Source organism: Perognathus longimembris, chromosome 1 (genome assembly GCF_023159225.1).
Source record: "Perognathus longimembris pacificus isolate PPM17 chromosome 1, ASM2315922v1, whole genome shotgun sequence".
Taxonomy (NCBI): domain Eukaryota; kingdom Metazoa; phylum Chordata; class Mammalia; order Rodentia; family Heteromyidae; genus Perognathus; species Perognathus longimembris.
Window position 1 is genome coordinate 97,833,619 of NC_063161.1, and position 17,361 is coordinate 97,850,979.

The window sequence follows — 17,361 nt, forward strand, 5'->3', positions numbered from 1 at the left end:
TCTCACTGGGCGCTACTTGCCTGTCTTTAGCCTTAACAATAACAGCAGAAGGAAAAGCATCAGACTTTCCAGTTGCATCCCTGGGAAATTTCAACACATGTCTCACATGCCACAGATCTCTTTCCCCTCTTAAAACTCACCCAGACACTAACCAGACCCCACCAGAGAAGGCCAGGTCATAGCCTGATGGTCAGTGACAGTCCTCATTGAGCAAAGGACCTTTGCAGATGGGAAGCAGGAGGTGGCCTTCCCCTCATTTGTGAAGAACAAACTAGACAGGGCTCCCACCTGTAGGCCTGCCTCCTCTTCCAGGCCCATGCCACCTCAAATGTCTCCTTGGGCAAAGGAGGGACCAGAGAAGCTCCCTGCATGCAGCTTTCACTGGGAAGGGCAGAGAGGAAGAACATGAGGAAGGATTTGCTAGACAGCCTGCAAGATGGCTGCAATCCTGGCTTGGGCTGCAGAGGAGGGAAGAGAACCTAGTGTGCTGGGCTTGTGCATTATTCAAGCTGCCACTGAATAATGGATCTTTCTAGCACTTTGCTAGCTAAACTGCTACCAGCCACTCTGGGATTCCAAGTCTGCTTTAACTTAAAAAAAAAAAAAAGTATCTCAGAAAGAATCTACTAGTAGATCTCTTCTGAAAAGAAAAAATTAAATATCCCTAAACACACAGAATCATATTGTGTGTGAGTGTGAGTGTGTGTGTGTGTGTGTATGTGTGGTATAAGTAACTATAAGGCTATTTGGAGGAGTTAGTGGGAGCAGGGAAGGCAAAGATACCATTAGAGGTGAACAATACTGAAAGTTCTTGTATCTATCAATGAAGATGGCAAAATAAAATTCAACTGGAAGCTGTTGAATAGAATAGTGGGGATGGGGATGGGAAGAGTAAGGGCAAGGAATTTAATCTGATTAAAGTACTGTGAAATACCACTAGGAAAGCCCTTTGAACAATTAGTATACAATTAGTGATAAAGGGGTCCTGTCCTGGGGTGGGGGGTACTAGTAGGATAGGGCAGGGCTAGCAGACAGGAAGGAAGAGGGTGAATGTGGTCCATGAAATGCCAGACTTTGAAGTCAGACCCCACTTTACCACACGAACCCCACTTTACCCCGTAAACCTGAGATAAGCAGGCCCTGTGAGCAAACCCAGGACAAGCTTATTAGGGCCCAGCCGGTCTAGAACTCTAACCGCTGGGAATGTTTAACTCTGACTGCCCCCAGAATGCCTCGAGCCCTGAGCCCATCAGATTTGTACCTGTGTCCTAATCTTGCTTGCTTGAACACCTGATTGTTGTAACTTTGTTTTTTGCCTTTATAAGCCCTGTGTATTCGCAGCTCGGGGCTCCCTCCTAACCTCCGCTGTGTCGGTGGGTAGGACGAGGCCCGAGTTGCAGCTCGCTTGAATAAAGCCTTGCCTTGCTTTTGCATTTCGGAAGTCTGAGTCTCGATGGCCTTCTTGGTGGTTGTCTCGCGACTTGGCACAACAGTCAAGATATTTTATGTATATGTATGAATATGGATCAATGAATGCTGAGATTGTTTTGGGGAGAGAGGAGTAGAGAGAAAGAGTCTGATCAAGATACACTGCGTATATGAACATATCAAAATGGAACTAATTGATGATAATAAAATGTGGAAAAGGAAAACATAAAGGAAACAAACAATAATTGAAGGAACAAGGATACACTCTAACACTGAAATTATTTAGAATGGTCTCTAGTCTTTACATTCAAGCACTTATAGTACCCACTCTCTGTTAGAGTATGCCCCTTCCTTTCCTTTCCTACTGTCTCTGTCTGTCTCTCTGTCTCTCTCTCTTCTCTACTCTTTGCACACCTCCATCTGGTGAGACCCCTCCACATCTCCATTTTGAGCTGGGCAGGCAGTTCAGTTCTGCTAATAAACCCTCCTCAGCCTGAACAACCATATTAAGATCTCCTTTATCCAAACCTTACACTTACAACTCTCAGTATCTTAAGTACCACAGAAGTCTTTAGGGGGTCATCAAATAAAACTAAGCAAATGACAATTAAGGTTTAAGATTTTGAATAGTTGAAGTCACCCATGAAACTAGAGATAAACAGTAAATTGTTTCTACTCCAAAGCAAAGATCTAGATCCTGGTATGGTGGTGAATGTCTACAATCCCAGTACTCAGGCTGGGACAAAGGAAGGTGAGTTTGAGACAAGCCTGGGCTATATAGAGGGAGCCTGTCTCAAGGCCGGGCATGGAGAAAGTCTGTAATTGTAGTGTGTGTGTGTGTGTGTGTGTGTGTGTGTGTGTGTGTGTGTGTGTGTGTGTGTGTTTGTGTGTGTAGCTTGAATTTAGGGCCCACATACTGATTTTTAGCTTTTTCCCTCATGGCTGGTACTCTACCATTTGAGCCATAGCTCCACTTCTAGCTTTGTTTTAGTGCTTTAATGGAGTCTCATTTTCTCATTTCTCATTTTAATGGAGTACTTTTCTGCCCAGGTTGGTTTTGAACTGAATCTTCAGGTTTCAGCCTCCTGAGTAGCTAAGATTACAGGTGTGAACTACCAGCGCCTGGCTGATTCTACAATTTCTTGTAGGATTCTTGCTCTTCAACTACATGAATGTAAGGAATTCACTCTTCCAAATTCACAGCTAGTCTTCGGTTATTAGCCAGCTTCTGACCACAGCCTTCCCACAAGAGTCTGCCCATAGTAGGTGTGGCTGGTGCTGAGAGGCTGCCATTGTGACTCAGATGTGGGAGGGGCTCCCAGCTGTTGGGAAGTGACTTGTGCCAGCCTGCAGCAGAAGTGATAAGGGCAGAAATAAACAGGGGCAGGTGCCCAGTGACCAATCCTACCTAGGCCAGACCACAGAGGACTCAAGAGGACTGAAGGAGGGGAAGGGCTGAAGGAGGCTGAGTTTAGCAGGAAGTTCCTTGGACATGATTCATCCCTTTCAAATCCAGAAATGTTTATAGTTTTGCTAATTAACTCCCACAGGTAATTTCATTCTGCCTGGATGAGTATATTTAGGAACAGTCACTGAAAGATTTGTGGGCAGGTGGGAGGCCTCCTCCAAGCTTAGTGTACATTTCTGACTCCTCCTTTCCCCAGGGTGAAACTCCACCCGCCCAGGTTTTCCCGTGCTCAGGTGTGGCTGTCCTTGTAAGGTAAAAAGAAGAAACCAATCACTTCCTTCCAAGCTCTCATCAAGAAGAGCTCTCAACACTTATGAACCACAGAACAGTACTGTGGATGGATTTCAAGCCTTATTGAATAAAGCCTCTTGCTGCGGATCTGGGGGTTCCTGCCTGTAATCCTAGCTACTGCAAGGGCTGAGAGATGAGGATCCTGGTCTGGTACTAGCCAGCCCAGGCACAATAAGTCCACAAGTCTGAAACTCTTTTCAAATAGCCACCAACAAAAAGCCAGAAGTGGTGCTGTGGCTCAAGTGGCAGAGCACTAACCTTGAAGGAAAAAAAAAAGCTCAGAGACAGAGTCCTGGCCCTGAGATCAAGCCCAAGGCCAGGCAAAACAACACAAACAAAATATAACAACAAAAAGAATTAAATTAAGGTCCTATCAACTCCATATGCTGGGAAGAGATCGCAGATTCCCACAGGTACTAGGGAGCATTGCTTCCCAGCTCATCTTCAACTCCAGGGGCCAAATCTTTAATCTGCAACATTCTCACACCTCTATCAGAGTTTTCCTTCACTACAAAGGCAGAAAGATAACTGGACTTTAACCATTATCTACCAGGATGGTCTAGTAACTTTACCTCCCAGCCAGAACAACTTACTCAATCGTTACTTTCCCATAATGCATTGCATAAAGCTCCCTCCAAACAACTCTGACTTATATACTAACTTATTCAGCACCAAAATTACACAGGGTGTCTACAGACTGAGGCATACTATTATTAAAGTTTCCACACAGGATGCGAGTTTCCCTGGGCACATAATGCATACATTTTATATGGCTGATTAAAGTGTACAATGGAAGTAGTAATAACTACACTGATTGACTGTAAAGTTTGCATTCACATACACACAGGTAAAATCAGTAAATGTTTATGCTTAAGACATGGTACCAGGCCTTTGCCATGATCATGGCAAAGAAACTCCAAATCAGTTCCTCAAATGGGCACACTTCTGAAAGACATAAGTTGAATTTCTGTCTGAGGCTGTTTGGTGACTGCATTTCTCAACCAAGGTGTGATTTTAACCAAGGATAGTGGTTCAAAGCCAGTCTGAGCAGGAAAGTCTGTGAGATTCTTATCTCCACTAAACTACCAAAAATAAATAAATAAATAAAAAGCTGGAAGTGGTGCTATAGCTCAAGTGGTAGAGTGCTAGCTTTGAGTAAAAACGAATCTCAGGTACAGTGCCCAGGATCAGCACCAAAATTAAATTAACTAACTAAAAGAAAGACAAGTAAAAGAGGACAAAATTTACTCATGGAGAATCTACCAAGACTTATGTTTTCAAATGATGATCACTTGCAATCCCAGCTCTTGGGAGGTTGAGGCAGGAGGATCACAAGTTTGAGGGCAGCCTGTGCTAGGTGAAACCTTGTCTCAAAAACTCAAAAATCAAACAACAAAAAAGCTCACGAGTGCCTTTTTTTCACCAGTGACACCCCCTACAGCACACAGGAAGAAGAGAAACGTAAGTACAATGTATGTCCGAGAGACATTCCTTATTACAAAATATATCCAAATGGCACGGTATGCAAGATTGAAGACCTCATTTAACCCTATCTGTCAGGTGCACTGCCTGGACTGATTTAAATTGACTATAAACTTATTGAAGGCTCCAGGACCTCCAACAAATAACTTACATATGCAGCCATGAGAGAGGTAAAGTGATGTCTTGTTCATTCGCTCACCTACCATCCAGGTACATCTCAATTGCTCATCCTTTTAGATCAAAGCAGGGTAGGATTTTACCAAAATTTCCAGCTTCCACATCCATGTTACAAGCCTTTTCTACAGATCAACGTATGCTCCATCAAAAAATAAAAATAGGCTGGCTGGGGGTGGGCAGGCAGGTGGCTCAATGGTAGAGAACACTTGTGGGGCATGTGTGGAGCCCTGGGTTCTCTCTGCAGCACGATAATGAATAAACATACTTATTAAAACCATAAATTAATTCCTCAAATGGGCACCTAAAAGCTGAATGCTTTTCTGTCTGAGGCTGTGTGGTGATTATATTCTCAACCAAGAATCACGTGTGAGATTCACTGGAAAGTCAAGAAATGTACCTCACAATGCCCCAGTATGCTTCCTCCCTGTCCTTCCCCTCCCACCAACAAAAAAAATGTCACAAGAAGCTGGACCCTCGTGGCTCACAGGCATAATCCTAGCAACTCAAGAGGCCGAGCTCTGTGGATCATGGCTAAAAGCTAGCCCAGGCAGGAAAGTCCATGAGACTCTTGTCTCCAATAAACTACCAAAAAAGCAGGATGTGGAACTATGGCTCAAGAGGTAGATAGCTGCCCTTGAGCAAAAATGCTTCAGTGGCAGCACCCAGTCCTTGAATTCATGCCCCAGGACCAGTACCAAAAAAAAAAAAAAGAAAGTCACAGGAAAATGACAGGTGGCGATCTGACCTGGATTGGATTGGAGAAAATAGAGAAAGAAATGAAAACTGGGCCAGGCACTAAAAGGGCTTCATGAACACAGGTCTGCAAAAAAACAGGTAAAAGAGCTGGGTGGGAAAGGGAAGACCCACTTTCCTTAGACAAAATTTGTGATGAACAACTTTCCTAATCACAATCCCTGCCTAGGGCTGGGAATATGGCCTAGTGGTAAAGTGCTTGTCTCATATACATGAAGCCCTGCGTTCAATTCCTCAGCACCACATATATAGAAAGAGCTGGAAGTAATGCTGTGGCTCAAGTGGCAGAGTGCCAGCCTAGCCTTGAGCAAAAAGAAGCTCAGGCACTGAGTTCAAACCCCAGGACTGGCAAAAAACAAAACAATTCCTACCTCATCCTACCATTTATCTCCCCTGATTACAATTTTCCTAAAAACAGCTTCACTGCTTTTCTTAACACTTATGTAAGTTATGATATAACATTTCTTATATATAAGATTATAATTAATGTTATATTAAGTCATCTAACTGGAGATCAAACCCAGGACCAAGGCACTGAGCTACACCCCAGCCCACCCAGAGAAAACTTTTGCAATTCAAAGTAAGCATCATTAGCTCTTAACTAATTGAAAAAGTAAATAACAGGTGCCCAAGGCTCATGCCTGTAAGCCTAGCTATTCAGGAGGCTGAGATCTGAAGATTGCTGTTCAAAGCCAGCCCAGAGGGGAAAATGTCTGTGAGAGTCTTATCTCGAATTAACCACCAAAGAGCTGGAAGTAGAGCTGTGGCTCACGTGGTAGGCTGATAGCCTTGAACAAAAATACTCAGGGACAGTGTTCAGGACCTGAACTAACGCCCTAAGACTGGCACAAAAAGAAAAAAAATGCCAAAATTACTCACGGGAGTGAAATGGACTCTGGTTTTGAGGATGTTTGTTGGTGGTGGTTTTTTTTATCCTTAACAAAATTCACATAAACACTGGCGTTTTACGCACCAGCCTAGTGTTAAGCTGGAACTGAGAAGCTGTCTTTCTGCCTCTGACCCTTGGACTTAGGATGGAGAAACAGACTCAGCAGAGCACCTCATCTGATGACTGAGCTCCCTCAACCCACGTGTGGGGCACATCAAGAATGCCTTCAGTCATTGCCATACCTACCTCACCTTTCCTCTCAACACCAAAGCTGAATGGGCTCAGGCCATCCTGGACAGCAGTTTGGATCCCTAATTATTGTCTAGAGTCTGATCAACAATGCCTCTTCTTGAGAGTCAGCTCTTAAACTAGGTGAATTTTTCATCTGTAGCCATTAACTCATGAATGGGATTTGTTGTAGGGATTAAGCAAGGCATTCCCCACTGGCTCACATTGTTGGTGGAAGAATGTTGAAAGTTTGGTGACTAACCCTTCCTAATTCTTAGCTCCACCCTCTACCCTACCCACACCTCAAGCTACACCCCTGACACATCTCTGACTTTTTAAACAACTGAACTACATACCATTACACAAAGTGACCTAAAGTAGCTCCACCTAATTTCAAGAGCTTCAAGTCTCCTTAAAAAAAAAAAAAAAAAGACAACCCTCTAAGAGGGAAAAAGAAAAAGGAAACAAACAAACAAACCCTGGCTAAACCCTAAGTAAATGGTGGGGATTTTATGGTCTCTGTCCACATGGGGTGAATTCAAAAAGTTCTCACCCTCACCCTGAAGATAAATGGTTGGCTGTAACCTTCTGTCTGATGTGCAAAGAACTAGATCAAAAGTTAAGTACATTTAGGCATAAGTCCTTGCAAAAGAAATTCCCCAAGGGATGATATAAAATTTTATTTGGTCTTAAGCCTATGCCTGCCTCAAAAATAGTAACATTTACTGTGTAGGACTAAAGTGGAATTCGTACTGGAGAAATGTATTTACTAGTTCACTGGAAACGTCAAAGTTTCTGTGATTATTCCTTCCCTCCCCAAATTCTGCAACTGGATTCAAGGCCTGGACAACCCCCTTCTCAATTTTTTCTTTCTTTTCCAAGTACTTTGCATCTGTTACCTTTACTGTTAGAACTCATCATCACCACCACCACGCCACCACTACTCCTCCCCTCCCCCAACTTCAAACCCCACATTCAAGATGCATTTACTGGCTTCTTCAGTGTTTGGGGGTTCTAAGACTAGCTACCATTCACTAGTCACCCACTCTAGCCGTAGGATGCTCCTTACTTTGGGAGGTATCAACTGGCGCCCCACCCTTATAGCAGAGTGTGCATCTGAATTAAACACTCTCACCTAAGCCCCAAGAATCCCAAAGAAGATCAGAGTTGAAAACAGTGGAAAAGCCTCAGGTCATGCAGACTCTCTAAGGCAGAAATTGAGACTCACTCTATTTTGTGTACAATGCAGCATACAAAGTAACCAGCAGTTGAGATGAACTGTTCATTTATTAAGTATTTGCTCAGTGGTACTGAGATGGTTACTGTCTAGAGCTGGCCATAAAGCTCAAAAGCATGTGCGAAGCACTGGGTACATGTACACACACACACACACACACAAACACATACACACACACACACACACAGAGTTACAGCTACACTTCAGGAGAAAAAAAACATCCCCCTTCATCACTCTTTGGCTGTGGATCTGAACAAAACTCAAAAAGCATCTCAAAAGCCATTGTTGCCTTGGTAACAACGTCCCTCCTCTCCCCCCCCCCCCAAGCAGGGAAGCTCCAGCAGCACCCTGTTTTGTACTTCTAAAGAGTACTCATTGGTCTCTTAATTGCTTGCTTGCTTTCCCAACAAGACTGTAGTCTAGGCTTTTTATCCTTCTATGTATTCCTCACACTGTGGTGCAGAGGTCCAAACAAATGAGCTGAATAAACGAATGCCATTTCTCCTAGGCAAGATATTAAGACACTTGGCCACAAATGTGATTGCTACTAGTTCCTCAGTATAAACCATCCAGGTATGCTCAGGGAAGGGATGTTACCTAAGGATTCAGGCAGCGCAAAAAACACCAGACAAAGGTAAACCTGTTTTCCCAAAGGGATTATCAGCACAGACCACCCACAGAGCTGAAGCAAAGGGCCTCTTCTCTCCCTGCTGGGCTCCCCTGCTGAGGGATGGGCCGTGGGACAGAGTGTGCAGGGCAGGCCGGTATCTGTGAGCTGAGGAACCTCTCTGGGAACTTCAGGAAAACCACAGTCCTTATTACTCTGGCCAGACAGCTGCCTCCACGGGGGAAGCGGCGCTTCCTGAGAACTGAGTCGAAAATAAGAGGTGGGAGGCTTCCATTACTCAGACCTGGGAGAGTCATTCCCAAATTCTTCCACATTTCAAGAATGTCCAAACCCTGCCATTGAAATCCTTGATTATTTATAACTGGAAAGAAACGACTGTGTAAAAGTGGAAACTTGACAAGTGAAGACATTAAAAAAATAAATAAATAAAAGGAACTGATGACAGGTAAGTTAATAGCGCAGTACAAAGTATTCATCTACTCTGGCTGGGGCTGCTTCCAGACGCATAACTCCAATCCCTACTGAGAAATAGCTTGACTTACACTGCAGAGGCAGAGGCAGAAAGGAGGAGGAGAAGGAAGAAGAAGGACGAGGAAAGAAAAAAGACGACGACCCTCAACCTGCTGTCGGTTTCTCTCCTTCACACATGCTTGTAACTTTGTGTTCTGCAACTGTGTGGTTTGAAACACCTGAAAGAAACACTCTTGCCGAGCAGACGACAAACCCCTGGATCCTCCAGGTAGCAAGACATCCAGGGCATTGCGTTAGACACAGACCCACCACACACACACACACACACACACACACACACACACACACACACACACACGAATTATCTCAACCCTAAGTGACGGGAAGACACAGGCAGGGAGGGAGAGGGAGAAAGAGGACCCAGAAGCCATCACTGCCGTCCGGTAAAATCTACTCTGCACCCAGAGGGACACTCGCAGCTTTCTCCAGTGCCACCGAAACCCACTTCGGAGAAGCCTCACGCGGAGCCCACCGCACGGCTCCTGCCGCGGGGACACCAGGGGACACTTACGCGGAGCCATCCTGACAGTTCCCTCCGGGGTCCGAACCCGCGGTCTCCCCGCACTGGCATCTCGGACGCGGGTGCAGCTCCTCCCGCTCCTCTTCCTCCGCCACCACCTCCTCCTCCGGGCTGCTGGTCACCCTCCTGACCATCAGCCGCCACCAGCACCTCCGTGGAGGGCGGGGCCACATCTACCCTTTGTCCCTCCTCCCGCGGCGCCCCGCCCCCCTGCGCCCGGCCCGCCGCTGGCCCGGGAAACTCTCAAATGGGGCAATACCATTGTCACTGGAGGGGGGGGTAGGTCTTGCTGTCACCGTGCCCCCGAAGTCCCCATGAGGGTCGGCTTCGTGCATGAATCCAAACTGGGAGTAGAAGTGGCTGGAGGTATCATGGATCCCGCTCCCAGGCCTGAGTGTTCCGCCATACCCCCACCTTCACCCCCCCCCCAGGGCTGGCATGATGGTTCACTCCACGGCGGGCACGGGAGACAGCTGGTACGGCTGCTGAGAACGCGCCCGGGAACGCGCGGAAACGCGCCTGTGCTCAGCGCTGCAAATTGGAGCGCTCGCTGCGAACCCGAGGGCACCGGCTCTGTCCCCGGAGTGTTCTCCCCCAGTGGCTTTGTGGGCACCCCGGGGAACGCATTTTGGAGAGATTTGGGTTTCACACAGGAAGCGCCTCCAATGAGAAAAACTGGGGGAAACCCTCGTTTTTCCATTCCTGCCCAAAGCCATCCATGGCACTGTACCCCCAAATTCTCAGCGCCACAGTTGCCTAGAACTCTGAGAAGTATAAAATACCCAGATTAAATATTAATGCAGGACATTTCAGGTCAGTGTATGCCGGGTTACCTCTTTGGCACGTTGCCAGCAACTGCAATAACAGATTAAATAAAAAGCCCCCCCAGTGGGCCAACATGGCTTTTCCAACAGGATTCACCTCATTCAATCGGGCCTATTTCTTCGTTTCAGAATCACCTAGATGTTAATCATTTTCTAGTTTAAACTTTGGAGAATCAAACTAGGTACACTGGTTCAAAATGCAACTTGCAATCTGAAGAAACGCGTTAGGGAAGCTTTGCCGGGCATTCCTTCTCCCCTTACTTCATAAAAAGCAAACTTCGGCCACCTTTCAGAAGCAGAAGGTAAAAAGGTCTGGGTAACCACCACCCCTGGGCCCGATGAGATTCAGATGCTTGGCTGACTCCCGAAAAGTTGCTTCACTTCCTGCCTAATCAGAACAAGCTTGGCAGTTTCTGTGGAAAAACAAGTCCCTCGGATGGATGCCTTTCTGGATGTCTCCCTGCTGGTTCCTTTGGGGGAGCTAACTCTGCCCTCAACCTCAAGACCACACCAAGGACAACCTGCCAGGGATGTTACTCTCCTGATCTAAACACCTGGTTTTTGGGGTGTTTTTTTTTTAATGCTTCCCGAAATGAGGTGGTGCTGACAATATAATGATAGCACTTGTGAGTTGGTCACACCTAAGTGACGCGAGTTTACACCACTAGCATTTAAAGAGGAAGAAAAGATCCAGAATGTAGCAATTACATCTGCTGAATGAGGACCTTTTTCTCTCTAGAGTTGGGCTATCAAAGGTGATAGCCATTTGCCACCTGCAGGGGAGGAAAAGAGGGAAACTCAGCTGCTCAGTCATGGTAGCTATAGTTTTCAGTAGTCACAAGGGGCTAAAGGCTACTAGGCTAGACAGTGCGACTACTCTCCTCATTATTGATGGCCACAGGTGACCATATCTATACACCATTTTCTGGCCTGATACCTGACAGTAAGCATTCAATAATGACTTGTTAGAAAACTTGATTTAATTGATACACTGGCTTGGCTGATAGTTTTTTTCTTTCTTTATTTTTTGGCTGGTCCCAGGCTCAAACTCTGGACCTGGGGACTGTCCTTGAGCTCCTTTTTGCTTAAGGCTAGTGCTCTACCACTTGCGGTTTTTTCTGTGATCAATTAGAAGTAAAGAATCTTAGGGACTTTCCTGCCCTGGCTGGCTTCGAACTGTGATCCTCATATTTCAGCCTAATAAGTAGCTAGGATTCGTTTTTTTGTTTTCTTTTATTATTTTTTTTCTTTTGCCAGGCCTGGGGCTTGAACTCAGAGCCTGAGTGCTGTCCCTGAGCCTTTCTGTGCTCAAGGCTAGCACTCTACCAGTTGAGCCACAGCACCATTGCCAGCTTTTTCTATGTATATGGTGCTAAGGAATTGAACCCAAGGCTTCACACATGCTAGGCAAGCACTCTACCACTAAGCCACATTCCCAGCCCCTTGTGTTGTTTTTAAATTTCGTTTTCTTCCAAAAAGAAAAGAATGGGGAAACCCCAAATTTCCCAGTCAGTATAGAGGTTTGCCAAGCCAACCAACAGATACTTGGAATATGTTGAAATGTAAATGTTAATGCCATCTTGCTATGTGGCTCCAGCTGGCATGGGAACTTGCAAAGCTGCTGCCTGGTTCTAAATCAGTACAACTCTGGAGAAGCAATTGTTTAGTCTATAGTAATTCAACATAGAGTTGTACATTTCAAACCTACTTCCTTTTTTTTCCCTGGGCCTGAGTCTTCTTCAGTTCAATGCTAGTGCTGTACCACTTGAGCGACAGCACCACTGCCGATTTTCTGGTGGTTAACTAGAGATAAGAGTCTCATGGACTTTCCTGCCTGGGCTAGCTTTGATCCTCATATCTCAGCCCCCTGAGTAGCTAAGATTACAGGCCTGAGCCATCAGTGCCCAGCTCTTCAAATTTACTTCTTTTTTTTTTTGGCCAGTCCTGGGCCTTGGACTCAGGGCCTGAGCACTGTCCCTGGCTTCTTCCCGCTCAAGGCTAGCACTCTGCCACTTGAGCCACAGCGCCACTTCTGGCCGTTTTCTGTATATGTGGTGCTGGGGAATCGAACCTAGGGCCTCGTGTATCCGAGGCAGGCACTCTTGCCACTAGGCTATATCCCCAGCCCTCAAATTTACTTCTTAAGCCAGGTGTGGATGGCTTGTGCTTCTAATACTAGCTATTCAGGAAGTTCAGATCTGAGGATCCCTGATTTGAGGTTAACCCCAGGAGAAAAGTCCTTAAGACTCTTATCTCCAATTAACTAGCAAAAATCAGGATTGGAGGCATGGCTCAAGTGGTAGAGCTCCAGACTTGAGCAAAAAAGCCAAAAGCTTGAAGCCTTGTGTTCAAGCCCCAGTACTAGTACCACAATAAAAAAAATTTTTTTCTAAGAAATACTTCCAGGGGCTGGGAATATGGCCTAGTGGTAAAATGCTCACTTCATATACATGAAGCACTGGGTTCAATTCCTCAGCACCACATATATAGAAAAAGCCAGAAATGGCTCTGTGGCTCAAGTGGTAGAGTGCTAGCCTTGAGCAAAAAGAAGCCAGGGACAGTGCTCAGGCCCTGAGTTCAAGCCCCAAGACTGGCAAAAAACAAAACAAAGGAAATACTTCCATACTCTTAGAATTTATCCAGAGAACTTCAATCCCACAAATACTAGTAGTATTAATCACCTGGGCCAATTACCTCCTGCTAAAATACACAAGCTAAGCAGTAGATGATCAGCAAGTAAGAAAACTAAGTGCTGAGATGCCCAGTAAACAGGATAATCTGGGAGTTCTCAGGACTACTGGGCCCAGAGAAACCTCCCAAGATATAGTACAGCTTGTATGTTTGAAAAGACAAGTAGGCGTGTGTTTGTGAGTTAGAAATAAGGGAGAAAGCCTTCCAGGTAAAGGGAAGAGCACGTAGAAAAACAAAGAATGAAGTCATGGCCAGAGGTGCGCTTGCCCAAGCAAGCAGGGGTTGTGTTCCCACAGAAGTGAGATTAGATGGGCATTTTCTACAGATCTCTGGTCAGCTTTTTTTGCAAGATAGATTTAGCAGTTGGTTGGGGGGAGGTGTTTCAGTAATAATTTATTTTGCAAAAGCTGCATCTTTTTTTTTGTGGGGATACAGGTAAGAGAGGATTGTAAGCAGCTTTAGACAAGAGGGGACCAGATTGAAGAGAAACTATAAAGGAAATGGATCAGCAGGCTGATGACTGACTGATTAGGTAAAGGGAGCCACAAGGGAAGTGAGCCCAGAGCGACTCTCAGGTTCCTGAAAATAGATGACACTGCCTTTAACCAAAATAGAGAACATGGGGGTGGGAGCAGAATCGTGACTAACCAGGGACAGCTGTCCCAGAACTATGTGTCATCCAGGTGGAGGTGTGTAATAACTTAACAAATCTTCATCAACCAGCTATGTGAGACATGAGTGGTAGTGGGATTTGGGATCATAAATCTATCACGAGAGTCTGAGAGAGGAATGAGGCAATTCAGAGACCACATGTAGCTTGAGGGAAGAGAGGACCAAAGACAGGACTCATCTAGAAAGCCAATACTATTTTTTTTTTAGGTCCAAGATTAGAATTTGAACTCTACACCTGGCGCTTTCGCTCACTCGCTAGTGCTCTACCAACTGAGCCACGTCTCCAACCCCTAGAGTGCCAATACTGAGAGTTAATAATGGATATCCAGAACACAGCCCAGTGAAGCAATGCCATGAAGGAAAAGAGGGGAAAAAATTCTGGAGAAATGTGGGCCAAGAGCCATAGGGATAAGATTCAAGAAGAACGTGAACTTTGAGTAGCTAAGAATATGAAGCTTGGGGACTGGGAATATGGCCTAGTGGTAAAGTGCTTGCCTCATATACATGAAGTTCTGGGTTCGATTCCTCAGCACCACATATATAGAAAAAGCCGGAAGTGGCACTGTGGCTCAAGTGGTAGAGTATGGTAGCCTTGAGCAAAAAGAAGCCAGGAATATGCTCAGGCCCTGAATTCAAGCCCCAGGACTGGCAAAAAACAAAACAAAACAAGAATGTGAAGCTTGGAGTAGGTTAATTAAGAACAGAATATATGTCTAATTGCTCAAACAAGATCCCTGCTTCTCTTGGACAGAACTGCTCTAAAGGAAAGAAGGGCCTAGAGGTTCAATTACAGGAGATAACTGTCAGGCAGCAATTCATTGGATACTTCTTCCAAATCATGAAAGATGGAAGCCATTGATGTCCAGTGATGGAGGGCTAGTTAAGCAACTTAACTTAAACATATGTGCATTTATATAAATTTGTGTGTGCATGTCTGCAACATAGCTATGCAGTACCAATGGGGAGCAATGGGAATGAGCATTGGAAAGTTGTCAGTATAGCACACAACAGACTGGAATCAATCTTGAACAAACATATATTAAACTCCTAAGCTGGGCGCTGGTGGTGCACACCTGTAATCCTAGCTATTCAGGAGGCTGAGATCTGAGGACTGTGGTTTGAAGCCAACTGGAGCAGAAAAGTCCATGGGACTCTTACTTCCAATAAACTACTAAAAAAGGCCAGAAGTGGGGCTGTGGCTCAAGTAGTAGAGTGCTAGCTAACCTTGAGCAAAAGAAGCTCAAGTACAGTGACACAGATGGATGATAACCAGTGCAAGGATTCACTGGGGACCAGGGGCCTCCCAGCTGCTAAACCTGACCCATTCCAGCAGCCACCCACCTTTCTTGCAGTCTGGTGTCCACCTCACAATGCTGGAATTATAGACATGCATGACTACACCCAGCTTCCTGCTTGGATTTCTCTTTCTGTCTAAAATAGAAATCAACCCTGTGAGTGGCTATCAGGAAGTGGTGCCCTTGGGAGACAGCAAGGGGATGGTGTCCAGTTCATTGTTGCCTTCACCTAGAGACAAAGCCTTCTGGAGAATACCCTGCAGGGCTCTGACAGGTGAAGGGCAGTAGCACTCTAGTTAGGAAGCGGTCTAGTTAGGAGATGGGCATCTAGAGGGGTCATTAGAGCAGGAAGGCAGTGGCCAAAGAAAGCAAAGGAGTCTATTATCCTGTTCCTCTTTTGCACTTGATTACTATTATCTTTAGCAATACATTGTGGAGGATGGGTGATTGTTAGCACAAGTTTTCAGACTCCACCCATACTAACTGTGGACCACCCAAGTCCCCCCCCCCCCCACCACCACTCTCCACCTAGGTATTTAGGAACTCATCCTGCCCCCAACACACTGTGTTTCTAGGCTTGGTTGGCCTCAGTGGTGGCAAAGAATTAGCTGTACAGGGGCAGGAGGCTGAGGAGGCCCTAGACTGGTGTTGGGGAGAGCACTGGGTTGGGAGGATGTGTCTGTAATCTAAAGTGACCCTAGCTAGCAGGGCACTGGTGGCTCACACCTGTAATCCTAACCACTCAGGAGGCTGAGATCTAAGGATTGTGGTTTGAAGCTAGCAGGGGCAGGAAAGTCCATGAGACTCTTATCTCCAACTAACTAGTAAGAAAAGGCCAGAAAGTGGCACTGTGGCTCAAAGTGGTAGAGCATTAGCCTTGAGCACAAAGAGCTCAGGGTCAGTGCCCAAGGCCCTGAGTTCAAGCCCCAGGAATAACATAAAAAATAACTAAAGCAATCCATGCTGGCTTTTAGGAGATTTCCAGGGCTGGTACACCCAGGCCAGCTGGTGGAGGCCAAAATGGTATTCTGCCTGAACCACAAGGGCCTGAGCCAGAGCAGAGTCCAACACTAATCAGAAGATGCCAATAAGCAAATGTTTTTCTCTTTGGTGGTACTAGGGTTTGAATTCAGGGTCTCACACCTCCTACATAGGCACTCTTAACACTTTTTCTATGCCCCCACTTTGTTTGTTTTAGCTGTTTTGTGAATAAGGTTCTCATGTTTTTTGTTTTGTTTTGTTTTGTTTTGTCAGTCCTAGGCCTTAAACTCAGGGTCTGAGCACTGTCCCTGGGCTTCTTTTTTGCTCAAGGCTAGTACTCTGCCACTTAAGCCACAGTGCCACTTCTGGCCATTTTGTATATATGTGGTGCTGAGGAACCGAACCCAGGGCTTCATGTATAGGAGGCAAACACTCTTGCCACTAGGCCATATTCCCAGCCCAGGATCTCATGGTTTTTGCTAAGGTCTGGTCTAGGACTATGATCTCCTTACATATACCTCCCACATATCTGGGACTACAGATGTATCTGACCATGTTCAGCTTATTGGTTGAGGTGGGGAAGGATTTGTTAACTTTTTGCTCCATGTAGCCTCACATTATGATCCTCCTGATCTCTGTCTCCCAAGCACTTGTAATTAGAGATATGGGGGAGTGCTGTGGGCATGTGTGAGTGTGTGTTGTTCAAAATTTTTGACAGAGTTTGGGTATGTAGCACAGGCTGGCCTTGACTCTGTGATCTTCCTGCCTCTGCTTCCTGAATGCTGGGATTACAGGCGTTTGCAGCCACACTTTGTCAAGAAAGCGTCTTTTTAGAGTCTGATCTAGAGGAGAAAAGCTCTCCTGTAAGTGCCTTCATCAGCCTTGAGGAATTATTCTCTGACAGGAAGGATATCCTGGGTCCTCAGAGGGGCTGTGTTGGCTTTACTGTGGCTTTTATTAGCTCACTGCTGTTTAGACTGTACAGATGAAAGCCATGAGCTCCCCAGGAACAGATATTGCCCTAATAACCTCTACTCAGAAAACACCAGCAACAACAATCCAAGAACACGGATCAGCACTGCAGATGGGATGAACGTGCCAGATCCGGTGCATGCATTCGCTCAAGTGCACTCTCCCAGCGACCTGGGTGCTGGGAGCTTTGCCTCCACTCTAGGTAAAGTAGCCGCTAGAGGTGGAGGCCCCTGGACGGGGAGGCTGCTTGCCTGAGGTCTGCCTCAGGTACAGTGAGGGTACAGACAGAATGGA

General features: G+C 45.9%; 1 protein-coding gene across 3 annotated transcripts in view; it reads right to left on the bottom strand.

Moving 5' to 3' along the window:
• Tjp2 (tight junction protein 2) overlaps nucleotides 1-17,361 on the bottom strand; it is a 126,650-nt gene that overhangs the window by 68,416 nt on the left and 40,873 nt on the right. Inside the window, exon 1 of one of the 3 annotated variants that reach the window (XM_048332855.1) lies at nucleotides 9,624-10,483. The exons of 1 other annotated variant lie outside the window; for it this stretch is intronic. In XM_048332855.1, coding sequence (XP_048188812.1) covers nucleotides 9,624-9,683 — 60 coding nt within the window. In that variant the 5' untranslated portion in view covers nucleotides 9,684-10,483. Of the gene's footprint in view, nucleotides 1-9,623; nucleotides 10,484-17,361 lie in introns of those variants that run through there. One more of the 3 variants, XM_048332847.1, reaches the window with a different exon arrangement.